The sequence below is a fragment of the Aquarana catesbeiana genome, linkage group LG10, assembly GCF_042186555.1.
Source record: "Aquarana catesbeiana isolate 2022-GZ linkage group LG10, ASM4218655v1, whole genome shotgun sequence".
Lineage (NCBI taxonomy): Eukaryota > Metazoa > Chordata > Amphibia > Anura > Ranidae > Aquarana > Aquarana catesbeiana.
Window position 1 is genome coordinate 251,396,471 of NC_133333.1, and position 12,533 is coordinate 251,409,003.

Below are 12,533 nucleotides of genomic sequence, written 5' to 3' on the forward strand. Positions count from 1 at the left end.
GAATTGAAATTACCTTCAACAACTTACAATGCCATCCACAACTCTGCCCCCAGCTTAATCACTAACCTAGTCCTTTAAAATATCAACCAAGCCACTCTCTTCGGTCCTCCCAAGACCTCCTGCTCTCTAGCTCCCTTTTTACCACCTCCCATGCTAACCTCCGGGACATCCCCCGAACCTCTCCCATCCTTTGGAACTCACTACCTCGATCTGTCCGACTATCTCCTAATCTATCCATCTTTAGACGATCTCTGAAAACCCTCCTCTTTAAGGAAGCCTATCTATCATGCTTCTAACTAATAAACAGTTGTTTTTTTTTTTTTGTTTGTTTTTTTTTTTTTCTCCATCAGCTCATCCCCCAGTTATTAACTTTGGTATCACTTGACCCTCCCTTCTAGATTGTAAGCTCTAATGTGCAGGGCCCTCTGATTCCTCCTGTACCAAATTGTATTGTAACTGTAAAGTCTGCCTTTTTTTGTAAAGTGCTATGCAAACTGCTGGTGCTGTATAAATCCTATATAATAATAATCTCCCCATTTCCCATTGTGTCCTCACATGTACACCGTGTCACTTCAGCCCCCCCCCCCCCCCCCAACACCCAAAGAGGTGTCCCTTTGCCAGACAAACAACCACACAAGTCTAGTCTACACTTCAAGCAGCTTTGTAGCAAGAGGACACTTTAAAGCGCATATACAGTGAGGGAAGATCCCCTGCTGATTTTGTACGTTTGCCCACTGACAAAGAAATGATCAGTCTATGATTTTAATGGTCGGTTTATTTGAACAATGAGAGACAGAATAACAACAAAAATATCCAGAAAAACGCATTTCAAAAAAGTTATAAATTGATTTGCATTTTAATGAGTGAAATAAGTATTTGATCCCCCTATCAATCAGCAAGAATTCTGGCTCCCAGGTGTCTTCTATACAGGTAACCAGCTGAGATTAGGAGCACTTTCTTAAAAGGAGTTCTCCTAATCTCAGCTTGTTACCTGTATAAAAGACACCTGTCCACTGAAGCAATCAGATTCCAATCTCTCCACCATAGCCAAGCCGTCCAAGGATGTCCGGGACAAAATTGTAGACCTGCACAAGGCTGGAATGGGCTGCAAGGCCATCGCCAAGCAGCTTGGTGAGAGGGTGACAACATTTGGTGCCATTTTTTCCGCAAATGGAAGAAAAGCAAAATAACTTGCAATCTCACTTGGTCTGGGGCTCCATGCAAGATCTCACCTCGTGGAGTTTCAATGATCATGAGAACGGTGAGGAATCAGCCCAGAACTACACAGGAGAATCTTGTCAATGATCTCAAGGCAGCTGGGACCATAGTCACCAAGAAAACAATTGGTAACACACTACGTCGTAAAGGACTGAAATCCTGCAGAGCCCACAAGGTCCTCCTGCTCAAGAAATCACATGTACTGTACAGGCCCGTCTGAAGTTTGCTAATGAACATTTGAATGATTCAGAGGAGAACTGGGTGAAAGTGTTGTGGTCAGATGAGACCAAAATCAACCTCTTTGGCATCAACTCAACTCGCCGTGTTTGGAGGAGGAGGAATGCTGCCTATGACCCCAAGAACACCATCCCCCACCGTCAAACATGGAGGTGGAAACATTATGCTTTGCGGGTTTTTTTCTGCTAAGGGGACAGGACGAGTTCACCGCATCAAAGGGACGATGGATGGGGCCACGTACCATCAAATCTTGGGTGAGAACCTCCTTCCCTCAGCCAGGGCATTGAAAATGGGTTGTGGATGGGTATTCCAGCATGACATTGACCCAAAACACACGGCCAAGGCAACAAAGGAGTGGTTTAAGAAAAAGCACATTAAGGTCCTGGAGTGCCCTAGCCAGTCTCCAAACCTTAATCCAATAGAAAATATGTGGAAGGAGCTGAAGGTTCAAGTTTGCAAACGTCCGCCTCGAAACCTTTTAATGACTTGGAGAGGATCAGCAAATAGAATTGGGACAGAATCCCTCCTGAGATGTGTGTAAACCTGGTGGCCAACTACAAGAAACGTCTGACCTTTGTGATTGCCAACAAGGGTTTCGCCACCAAGTACTAAGTCATGTTTTGCGAAGGGGGTCAAATCCTTATTTCACTCATTAAAATGCAAATCCATTTATAACTCTTTTGAAATGTGTTTTTCTGGATATTATTTTTTTTTTGTTCTGTCTCCCACTGTTAAAATAAACCGACCATTAAAATTATAGACTGATCATTTCTTTGTCGGTGGGCAAATGTACAAAATCAGCAGAGGATCAAATACTTTTTGCCCTCACTGCATACGCGCTTTAAAGTGTCCCCTTGCTACAAAGCTGCTTGAAGCTTGCTGAAAGCTTTTGCAAATGTTTTGTGGAAGCTTGCTGTACACACTGCGCTAATGCAAGCTGAAGCCCATCTTTACAAGGCCCAACGTTCAAAGATGTGATGTTCCAATATCAGAAGAGATGCCTGACACAATGGCTTCACTTGCAAATATTCACAAGGACTTGGCTGCCCTTCACTACCCCCCTGACCCAATGCTTCCATGTTTCTGCTGACCCAAAATACTTCAAGCTTACTTTTTTCCCTTTTTTTTTTTTTTATTTATTTATTTATTTATTTATTTATTTATTTATTTATTTATTTTCTTTTTTTATATTTTGCAGTGCTTAGTGATCCACAGTCAAGAGCCATCTATGATATATATGGAAAGAAAGGACTGGAAATGGAAGGATGGGAAGTAAGTGTTTTAGTGTATTGTGACATCAAAGGAGACCAAGTATTTGGAAATGGTAATGAAATGTAATAACAAAATTTTAAAGTCATGGGTCTGGTGATGGCAGTGCAGTAGATATAAATCCAATCACTAAAATGATAATGTTGTTGTTTGTTTGTTTTTTTAAGTGATTTTAAAGTGTATATATTTTTTTCTTTTTAAAATCACAAACCTGTTTATGCTATAATGGTATTGCATAGAGCAGCCTTGAACCTCCTCTTCTCGGTCCAAGCAAACCACTTGTTATACCTGCAGGCTCACTCCCAAGCCGCGCTGCCTGTGTCTATAGACACGAACAGTCTGGCTCTGTCCTGAAGACAGGATTTGACTGTCTTCAGCAGGAGCCAACGGCTCCTACTACCTCAGCAAAGCATGAGAGACCAGGAAATGAGAGGAGCTTTAAGCAGGCTTTTTTTTTAAGCTTTTAACCGCTTCAGATCCGGTAAGATTTTACCCCCTTCCTGACCAGAGCACTTTTTGCGATTCGGCACTGCGTTGCTTTAACTGACAATTGCGCGGTCGTGCGACGTTACACCCAAACAAAATTGACGTTTTTTTTTTTTTTTTCCCCCCACAAATAGAGCTTTCTTTTGGTGGTATTTGATCACACTCTGCGTTTTTTTATTTTTTGTGCTATTAACAAAAAAAAGCGACAATTTTGAAAAAAAAAATGCAATATTTACTTTTTGCTATAATAAATATCCCCCAAAAATATATTAAAAAAAAAACTATTTTTCTCCTCAGTTTAGGCCAATATGTATTCTTCTACATATTTTTGGTTAAAAAAAAATCGCAATAAGCGTATATTGATTGGTTTGCGCAAAAGTTATAGCGTCTACAAAATAGGGGATAATTTTATGGCATTTTTATTATTATTTATTTTATTTTATTTTTTTTACTAGTAATGGCGGCGATCTTAGCTTTTAATCGGGACTGCGACAGTATGACGGACACGTCGGACAATTTTGACACATTTTTGGGACCATTGTCATTTTTACAGCGATCAGCACAATAAAAATGCATTGATTACTGTAAAAATGTCACTGGCGGTGAAGGGGTTAACCACTAGGGGGGCGATCAAGGGGTTAATGTGTTCCCCATTGTGTGTTCTAACTGAAGGGGGGAGGGGACTGTGCAGGGGAGTTGACAGATTGCTGTTCATACTCTGTGTGAACAGACGATCTGTCCTCCCCTCAGAGAACCGGAAACTGTGTGTCTACACACACACATCCCGGCTCTCTGTGTGCCCCGAGCGATCGCGGGAGCCCGGCAATGTTCGCGACCGCCGGACACACGCATCGGCTCAGTGGGCGAGCAGGGGGCCGTATATGTTACCGATGTAACATGACGGCGATTCGCACAGCCGAGCCATGTTGCCGCAGTACAACTGCGGCGGCTGGTCGGCAAGCGGTTAAAGTAGAACTACAGGTAAAAATATTTTTTTTTTTCCCCATTTGGGATAGAGTAAGAGAGGATTATAACCAGTGTCTAATTTTTTTTTTTTTTTTTCTTTTCGCCATCTGTGTCCCATTGCAAAGATTTCCTTTCACTTCCTGTCCCTTAACCAAACAGGAAGTGAGAGGAAATCCCTGCAAATGAAACAAATTCCTTGGGGACCCCCAGGTGACTAGAATTGGTGATCCCATTGGAAGATTTCCCCTCTGTTTTCTGGGGACAACTCAAGTTTTTTATATATATATATATATATATATATATATATATATATATAATGGTAAACAGGACAAAGAGGCTGAATCTGGTTACGGGGCGCAGACAGCAATAATAACCTGACAAACATTCTAATCCTTCTCCCCTCTGAAGTATAACTAAAGTTAAAACTTGTTTTTTTGGATACCATTCAACTCCAGTTTGTAAATATTGAACGCAGATCCTAATAGAGGTGCTGATTGCCACTTTAAGCAAAGTTCAAGAAGTGCTGAAGCCTGCTAACCGCTTGTTTAAAGTGCCCATCAGCTCTCCCATTAGGGTCGGTTTTCAACATTTACAAACTGGAGCTGAATGGTACTTTTTAAAAGCGTCAACAAAGCTTGCTGTTCACACAGCTCTTCTACAAGCCGAAGCCTAAGGCCTCTCTTCTACTTCTGTATGGGACCATCCAAGCTTTCATTCAAAGACCGATCAGGGCATTAACTAAAGGGTTTGTAAAGCCAGAATGTTTTTTTATGTTAATGCATTCTATGCATTAAGATAAAAAGCCTTCTGTGTGCAGCAGCCCCCCTAATACTTACCTGAGGTCCCTCTCTGTCCAGCCATGTCAACGAGTGTCTCAGCCGCCCGAGATTATCCCTCCTGATTGGCTGAGGCATAGCAGCGCGGCGCCTTTGTCTACCGCTGCGGTTAATCAAAGTCAGCTAGCCAATCAGGAGAGAGCGGGTGGGGCTGTCAGAAACCACGAAATCAGACCGGGACAGAAGTACAGTTAGATCACACTTGTGTTAATAATAAAAGTAAAAAGAACAAACTTGGTCAAAACATAGCCAGAGTTCAGTAACCGGAATGGATAGTCAGCCAAGCCAGAAGTCGGGGTAGAATGTAGTGGAGCAGCAAGCAGGATCCGGAGCCAGAAGGGATGTCGGCAAAGCCAGTCTTTAAACAGGAACGCAGGAGATGTTTCTTGTGATGTTGACCAAGGCGAAGGCAGAGCTCCTCTGGTTGGTTTAAGTAGGCAGGACTGATGAGCAGGATGTCATCAACTGCTGAGTAACTGTGGAGAGATGGGAGCTGGCAATTAGCCGACAGCTGAGTGGCCACCTCAGAGAAGGAAGGGCTGAGCCCGGCCCTGACATGGACACACAGAGCTGTGACTCGGGTGCCTCCATAGCAAGCCACTTGCTGTGGGGGCACTGAACAGGAGGGAGGGGCCAGGATCACAGAATAGGGACCTGAGAAGAGGAGGATCTGGGCTGCTCTGTGCAAAACCATCACACAGACTTAAGTTTCCAGAAAACTGTCGAGTGACGTGTACCACATGATCTAAGCATATAGACCTGTTTTAGGTCTGTCTGCACCACCCACGCCAATTTTTGTGTTTTCACAGTGAAATAGAAACTGGCCTGGATTCTGAAACGAATTAACAAAGGGAATGCGGCATTTTTCAGTAAAGAAAACTGGCGCAGATCCTCGCCAGGGTTGGACCTGGCATACTGGATGTGAGCTGTGGGCTCCCATCCCTCCCTCTGCTCGTGCAGTGATTAATTATATGAGCAGAACCTGCACAGCTGTTCTCTTCACTCCCCAATCTCAGATGAGCAGAGTACGGCCTCATGCACACAGGGCGTTTTTACTGCCGCTTTTAGGGGCGTCAGGCAGGTTGTTTGGTTGTTTGTTTTTTGTTTTGTTTTGGGGTTTTTTTTTTGTGTTTTTGTTTTTTTTTTTTTCCTGCTTCAAAACGTCCCTCTCTGTTATGTGTGTCCATTCACAGTATGGCTTTTAGAAGCTTTTAATGGCAGGGGCATTTAGAGGCAGTAAGAAAAAAAAAACACTGCCAGTGCGTCCTGGAGCAGCAGCGTTTTGGCAGAAAAAAAAACACACAACACTTGTGCGTTAATTAACTTCAATAGCCAGAAGGCTTCTTTTTTTTTTTTTCCCCCTGTGCGCATGAGGCCCCTAATCCAGAGCATACGACTCCATCTGTACTGTGCTGTACAGTGTTTTCATTCCTAATTATCAAAGGTGCTTGTGCCTCTATTTGTTGTTTAGAAGTGTGTGGTGCAAGCATTATGCTTGCACCACTCTGTTAATTTTCCCTCCAGAGCATCTAAAAGACCATTCGTACTCAGAAAATATTTCCTTTTATAGTTGGTTTCCTGGAATAAATGTTTATTTGGAAAAATATATACCGTGCCTTGAAAAATTATTCATACCCCCTTTGAAATTTTCCACATTTTGTCATGTTACAATCAAAAATGTAAATGTATTTTATTGGGATTTTTTGTGATAGACCAACACAAAGTGGCACATAATTGTAAAATGTAAGGAAAATGATGAAAGGTTTTCAATTTCTTTTTACAAATATCTAAAAAATGTGTGGTGTGCATTTGTATTCAGCCCCCTTCACTCTGATACCCCTAATTAAAATCTAATGGAACCATTGCCTTCAGAGGTCACCTAATTAGTAAATAGAGTCCACCTGTGTGTAATTTATTTCAGTATAAATACAGCTGTTCTGTGAAGCCCTGTTCTGTGAGGTTTGTTAGAGAACCTTAGTGAACAAACCGCATCATGAAGGCCAAGGAACACACCATACAGGTCAGGGATAAAGTTGTGGAGAAGTATAAAGCAGGGTTAGGTTATAAAAAAGTATCCCAAGCTTTGAAAATCTCATGGAGCTCTGTTCAATCCATCATCCGAATAATGGAAAGACCGAGACATGGCCGTCCACATAAACAGGCCGGGCAAGGAGAGCATTAATCAGAGAAGCCGCTTAGAAGCCCATTAGTCCTGCTCTCCACAAATCTGCCCTTTATGGAAGAGTGACAAGAAGAAAGCCGTTGTTAAAAGAAAGCTATAAGAAGTCCTATAAGAAGTCCAGAGCATGGGGAAGAAGATGCTCTGGTCAGATGAGACCAAAATTGAACTTTTTGGTATAAAAGCAAAACGCTATGTGTAGTGCAAAACTAACACTGCACATCACCCTGAACACACCATCCCCACCGTGAAACATGGTGGTGACCAGCGTTTCTTCAGCAGGGACAGGGAAGCTGGTCAGAGATGATGGGAAGATGGATGGAGCCAAATACAGGACAATCTTAGAAGAAAACCTGTTAGAGTCTGCAAAAGACTTGAGACTGGGGCCGGAGGTTCACCTTCCAGCAGGACAACGACTGTAACAAAACGTCCCACACTCCGCTTGAGTGCTTTCGTCATATACCGCTTCCTCCCAGTCTGAATATAGATATCAGATATTCCAACCGCTAACAACAAACACAACCAGACAATACTTGTTTGGTTGCTGAACATGGACTCTTTATTGAAAACACAGGTGCACAGATAATACTCTGGACAATCCTCCCCACCTTTGCATTCCGGGCGGGGTAGACTGTCCAATCAGCAGTGAGAGCTGTTGGAGGAATTCGCCCCCACCAATCTTACAGCTAATCTACATACACATCCCATAATATCCAAGGCAGACAGACACAATAGAACATTGGAATACAGCCACACCCCAAACCACCCAGCAAAGAGTACACAACACAATGAGACAATATACCAACCACCCCAAGCTGGCAGAAACCACCATGGCCTCCTTTAATAATGTCCTTTTGCATTACATAACAGAAGATCTTCCTAAATGCTTGTAGCTCCCTCAAATGCCAGGGCCCATAGTCAGTAGGAAAGAGGCTAGCATTCAGTCCCCTCCAAAAAGCCTCTGTCCCGGGTGAGTCTGTCACAACGACCCTAAACATACAGCCAGAGCTACAATGAAATGGTTTAGATCAAAGTAATTTGTGTGTTTAGAATGGCCCAGTCACAGTCCAGACCTAAATCCAATGGAGAATATGTGGAAAGTCTTGAAAATTGTTGTTCACAGACGCTCTCCATCCAATCTGACAGAGCTTGAGATATTTTACAAAGAAGAATGGGCAAAAATGTCCCTCTCTAGATGTGCAAAGCTGGTAGAGACATCCCCAAAAAGACTTGGCGCTGTAATTGCAGAGAAAGGGGGTTCTACAAAGTGTTGACTCAGGGGGGCGCCATACAAATGTACCCCACACTTTTCACATATTTGTAAAAATTTGAAAACCATTTATCATTTTGCTTCCATCCCACAATTATGTGCCACTTTGTGTTGGTCTATCACATAAAATGTGCGTCCTTCAGTCTTTCAGTCTGCCATAAGATTCATCCTCCTCCTAGATGTCCAGTCTAGGTGTGCAGCACCTAAACCCTGAAGAAGGAACTGTACTTTTACTTTTTTACTTTTTTAAATCCAAAAACATGTTGGGTTCCTAATGTATATGCATGCTTCTTTATCTCAGAACCTCCATTTACATGGTCTAGGTATTTTGTATGAACTGTTTATTGCTTTTTAAATTACCCTATTTTGCATATTTCAAATAAATTATATTTTTTTTACTACTTTTGGGTACCTCGTCATACCAATCACACTACCTTCTACTCTCCCTGTATACCTACCTCCCCCTCACCCATACAATCCCAGGGTTTTTCCTCTTTTTATTTCTTTTAATAAAATACATTTAAGTTTTTGACAAAATGTGGGAAATTTCAAGGAGTATGAATATTTTTTCAAGGCACTGTAGATAGAGAGATGGACACAGAGACACATACACTGACTACTTTTGTTAGTATCCTAGTTGTGGGACCTTCCCTCCGCATCTCATTTTTAGTTTTCCCCAAGGTATCTTGTCCGTCTGTGAAGCAACTATCCCTGTGGGTGAAGAGGCTCTAGTGAAGCCCTTCCTTACTTACATTTGGTCAGGCTCTAAGTCTTCCCCTGTGGTGCCTCAGTATGTTTGGATTAGAGGGAACCCTTGGTGGCCAGCTGATGAGCCCATGATTTATGCTGCCAATGGTTGTGGATGGCCCATAGCCACTGGCGTACCTGAGTCCTTTCGTTACGTATGTGCATAGCTGAAGCAGTTCCATTCCCCTCCTCTCTGGGAATTGGTGAGTCCAATGTCCCGGACTACTTTCAGACAGGTTACACTGTTTGCCGAGCTGGGTGATGCATTTCCAGTGCTTGGGATGGAACTAAAATGTGGCTTACTAGATCGTGGGTCTCACTGAATAGACAGCAGTATGCCGGGTGCATGGGTATACCTTGGTACCAGCATCCACAGGCACTAGAGATGGAGCAGTAGGTGGGACCTGGACCTTCCCCAGGAGTATCACAGATTTCCTCTGGTCAGCAATGCTACACCGTGCAGAAAATGAATGCAGCCACATCCAAGGTCTGGTAATCTACAATACATTACAATTTTGTTCTTGGGTTTAGATGCAACCACTCGTCTACCAAGGTACGTTTTATAAACGGCATGGTAGACAAGTGGTTAAATCAAGCTGGCAATGGCAGCTGTGGGCTTGGTAGCGGCTTTAACAGCCAGTGAAGGGCTTTCCAATAGGTGATCTGGGTGGCTGTAGAGCCACTTGATCACTCTTATTGCGCTCTCAAAGTGCGCACGAGCTGTGCTTGATAAGCTGCATTGGAAGGAAGCACTGGGGTCACAGCTGTCGTTCTTTCGCTAGTGTCGCTACGGATTGAGATATTCAGGCCCCTTTTCACACTTGTCCGTCTTGTACTGCAATTTGGGACTGCAAAGTCGCATGACAAGTCGTACCCCATGATTTCCAATGAGTACCATTCATATCTGTGCGACTTTTAAGTCAGTCCCTGCACTACTTTGGTCTGACTTTGATGCGAGTTGAGGTCCATAGACCTCAAGTTTACACAGGCATTCCCTGAAATCGCTGTAAAATCTGTGCGCCTTTCAAGTCGTGGCAGTGTGAAAGGGCCCTCAAGCACGATCTGCACTTGAATAGCTGCAATGAAAGACCCTCAATGTCCCTATAAAAGGACCTGTCATCTGCCCATGCTATCGCATGACCGTAAAAAAATAAAATGTAAAGTGTAAAAAAAAGAATTGTATAAAAATTTATTTTTTACAAAATCATTTAACTTTTCTTATTTCATTTTTAAATGATTTTGTAAAAAATATTTTAATTCTTTTATACAATTTAATATTTTATACACTTTAAAAATTTTTTTTTTTTACTTTATTACTGTCATGTGATAGCATGGGCAGGTGACAGGTCCTCTTTTTAGGGGTATTGTGGGTCTTCCAATCCAGTATACAATATACACGTGGTCACCCTCTGCTGTGCTTTTTTTTTTTTTATATGGGGTGTGTACAGGGGTTCTTTAACTCTTCTTTTTTTTATTTTATTTTTGCATCTCTGTACACACCCCATATAAAAAGCACAGCATAGGGGGACAACGTATATATTGGAAGACCCTCAATGTCCATATAAAGAGGACCTTTCGCCTGCCCACACTATTGCACGACAGTAAAAAAAAACTGTATAAAAGAATTTCGTTTTTATTTAATGATTTTGAAAAAAAAAAAAAAAAAGAAAAGTTTAAAGCACCCTTGTTCACTCCCCATATAAAAGCACAGCAGAGGGTGACCACGTGTATATTGTATACTGGATTGGAAGACCCTCAATGTCCCTATAAAGAGGACCAGTCAACTGCCCATTCACATGACAGTAATAAAGTTTAAAAAAAAAAAAAAATTAAAATGTAAATAATTCTATAAAAGTTTTTTCAAAAATAATTGTAAAATTAAATAATAAAAAAAGATATTTTTAAAGCACCCCTATACACACCCCATATAAAAAGCACAGCATAGGGTGACCACGTGTATACTGGAAACAAAAAAAAAAAAAAATGTGTTTTGCTACTGAATTGTGTTTTTATGTGTGGTCTATTTTCTGCACAGCATATGTTACATGGTAGGCAGAGATAGCCAGAAAAATTCAGCAATACACTTCAGAGCCAGCGTTTTACGTCTTTTAAAAAAATAATCTCTCCCCACCCCCAGACGCGGCTCAATACATCTTTTTGAGTTTGATGGGAGTTATGACTGCTAGACATTTTAACCTTGCGGCAAAGCCCTTCAAAACACCTCCAAAATTTGTAAATCATGTTACAATTTGATGACTTCCAATGGACTAGCTTCCTTTTTTTTTTTTTTTATGATTTTATTTTTATTTTTTTCCGTATGTCACCGAAACTGTCAGAGGTAACATAATTTAGAGTTATTAATTCTCCCTTGGAAAGGTTAAACTCTTACTTTGCTATACAACAAATCTTTGGCCTTCTGTTATCTCAAGCTTTTGCCTGTTTCTGTACCTGTCTCCTTTTTCTTTTTTTTTTTTTTTTCCCTCCTGAAGCTTAAACAAAATTGCTTTGTTTATCCTTTTGTCTATAGAGCGGAGAAAATTGAAGCGTTTAGAAGGTGAAAAGAGAATGCTTTTATTTAAACCATTTTTTGCCTTTATGGCTGGGTTCACACTGTCTCTCTGTGTTAAGGTAGTTCTTTCATTTTAAGTAGGCGACCAGATTCACCCAAAAAAAAAGGGGCATATGGCATTTTAGGCACCACAGTGCAAGCAAATACAATTTGCATTGAGAATCTTGGGGTACCATTTCAGAATGGTTACCAAAGCACTACAGTGTGAACGAGACCAAAGAGTATGTCTTGCCTACATCTTAAAGCCTTTTATTTTTTTTTTTTTACTTTTAATACCTTCTGCTCTTAATCCACACATTGGGCTTGGTGAAAAAATAATTGAATTAGAGCTCCAGTCAAGCAGCTAAAACACAAAGCTGAAGTATTGTATTGTTTAACCTGAAAAATAATTTGTCGTTCTGTTTATCCGGTTGTGTAATCTACAGCCTTGGCCAAAAAATTTGAGAGTGACAAAAATATTAATTTTCACAAAGTCTACTGCCTCGGTTTTTATGATGGCCATTCGCATATACTCCAGAATGTTGTGAAGAGTGATCAGATGAATTGCAATTAATTACTAAAGAGGGTGGTGCTTCAAATCATTGTTCTTCCTCTGTTAACCATGGTTACCTGCAAGGAAACACGTGCAGTCATCCATTGCTTTGCACAAAAAGGGATTCACAGGCAAGGATATTGCTGCTACTAAGATTGCACCTAAATCAACCATTTATCGGATCATCAAGAAATTCAAGGAGAGGGGTTCAATTGTTGTGAAGA

The 12,533-nt window shown here is 41.4% G+C and overlaps 1 protein-coding gene across 1 annotated transcript in view; it reads left to right on the forward strand.

Annotated features, from left to right (window-relative positions):
- Positions 1–12,533, forward strand: part of DNAJC11 (DnaJ heat shock protein family (Hsp40) member C11) — a 217,607-nt gene that overhangs the window by 69,236 nt on the left and 135,838 nt on the right. Inside the window, exon 3 of the mRNA XM_073603624.1 lies at positions 2,654–2,727. Coding sequence (XP_073459725.1) covers positions 2,654–2,727 — 74 coding nt within the window. The remainder of the gene's footprint in view (positions 1–2,653; positions 2,728–12,533) is intronic.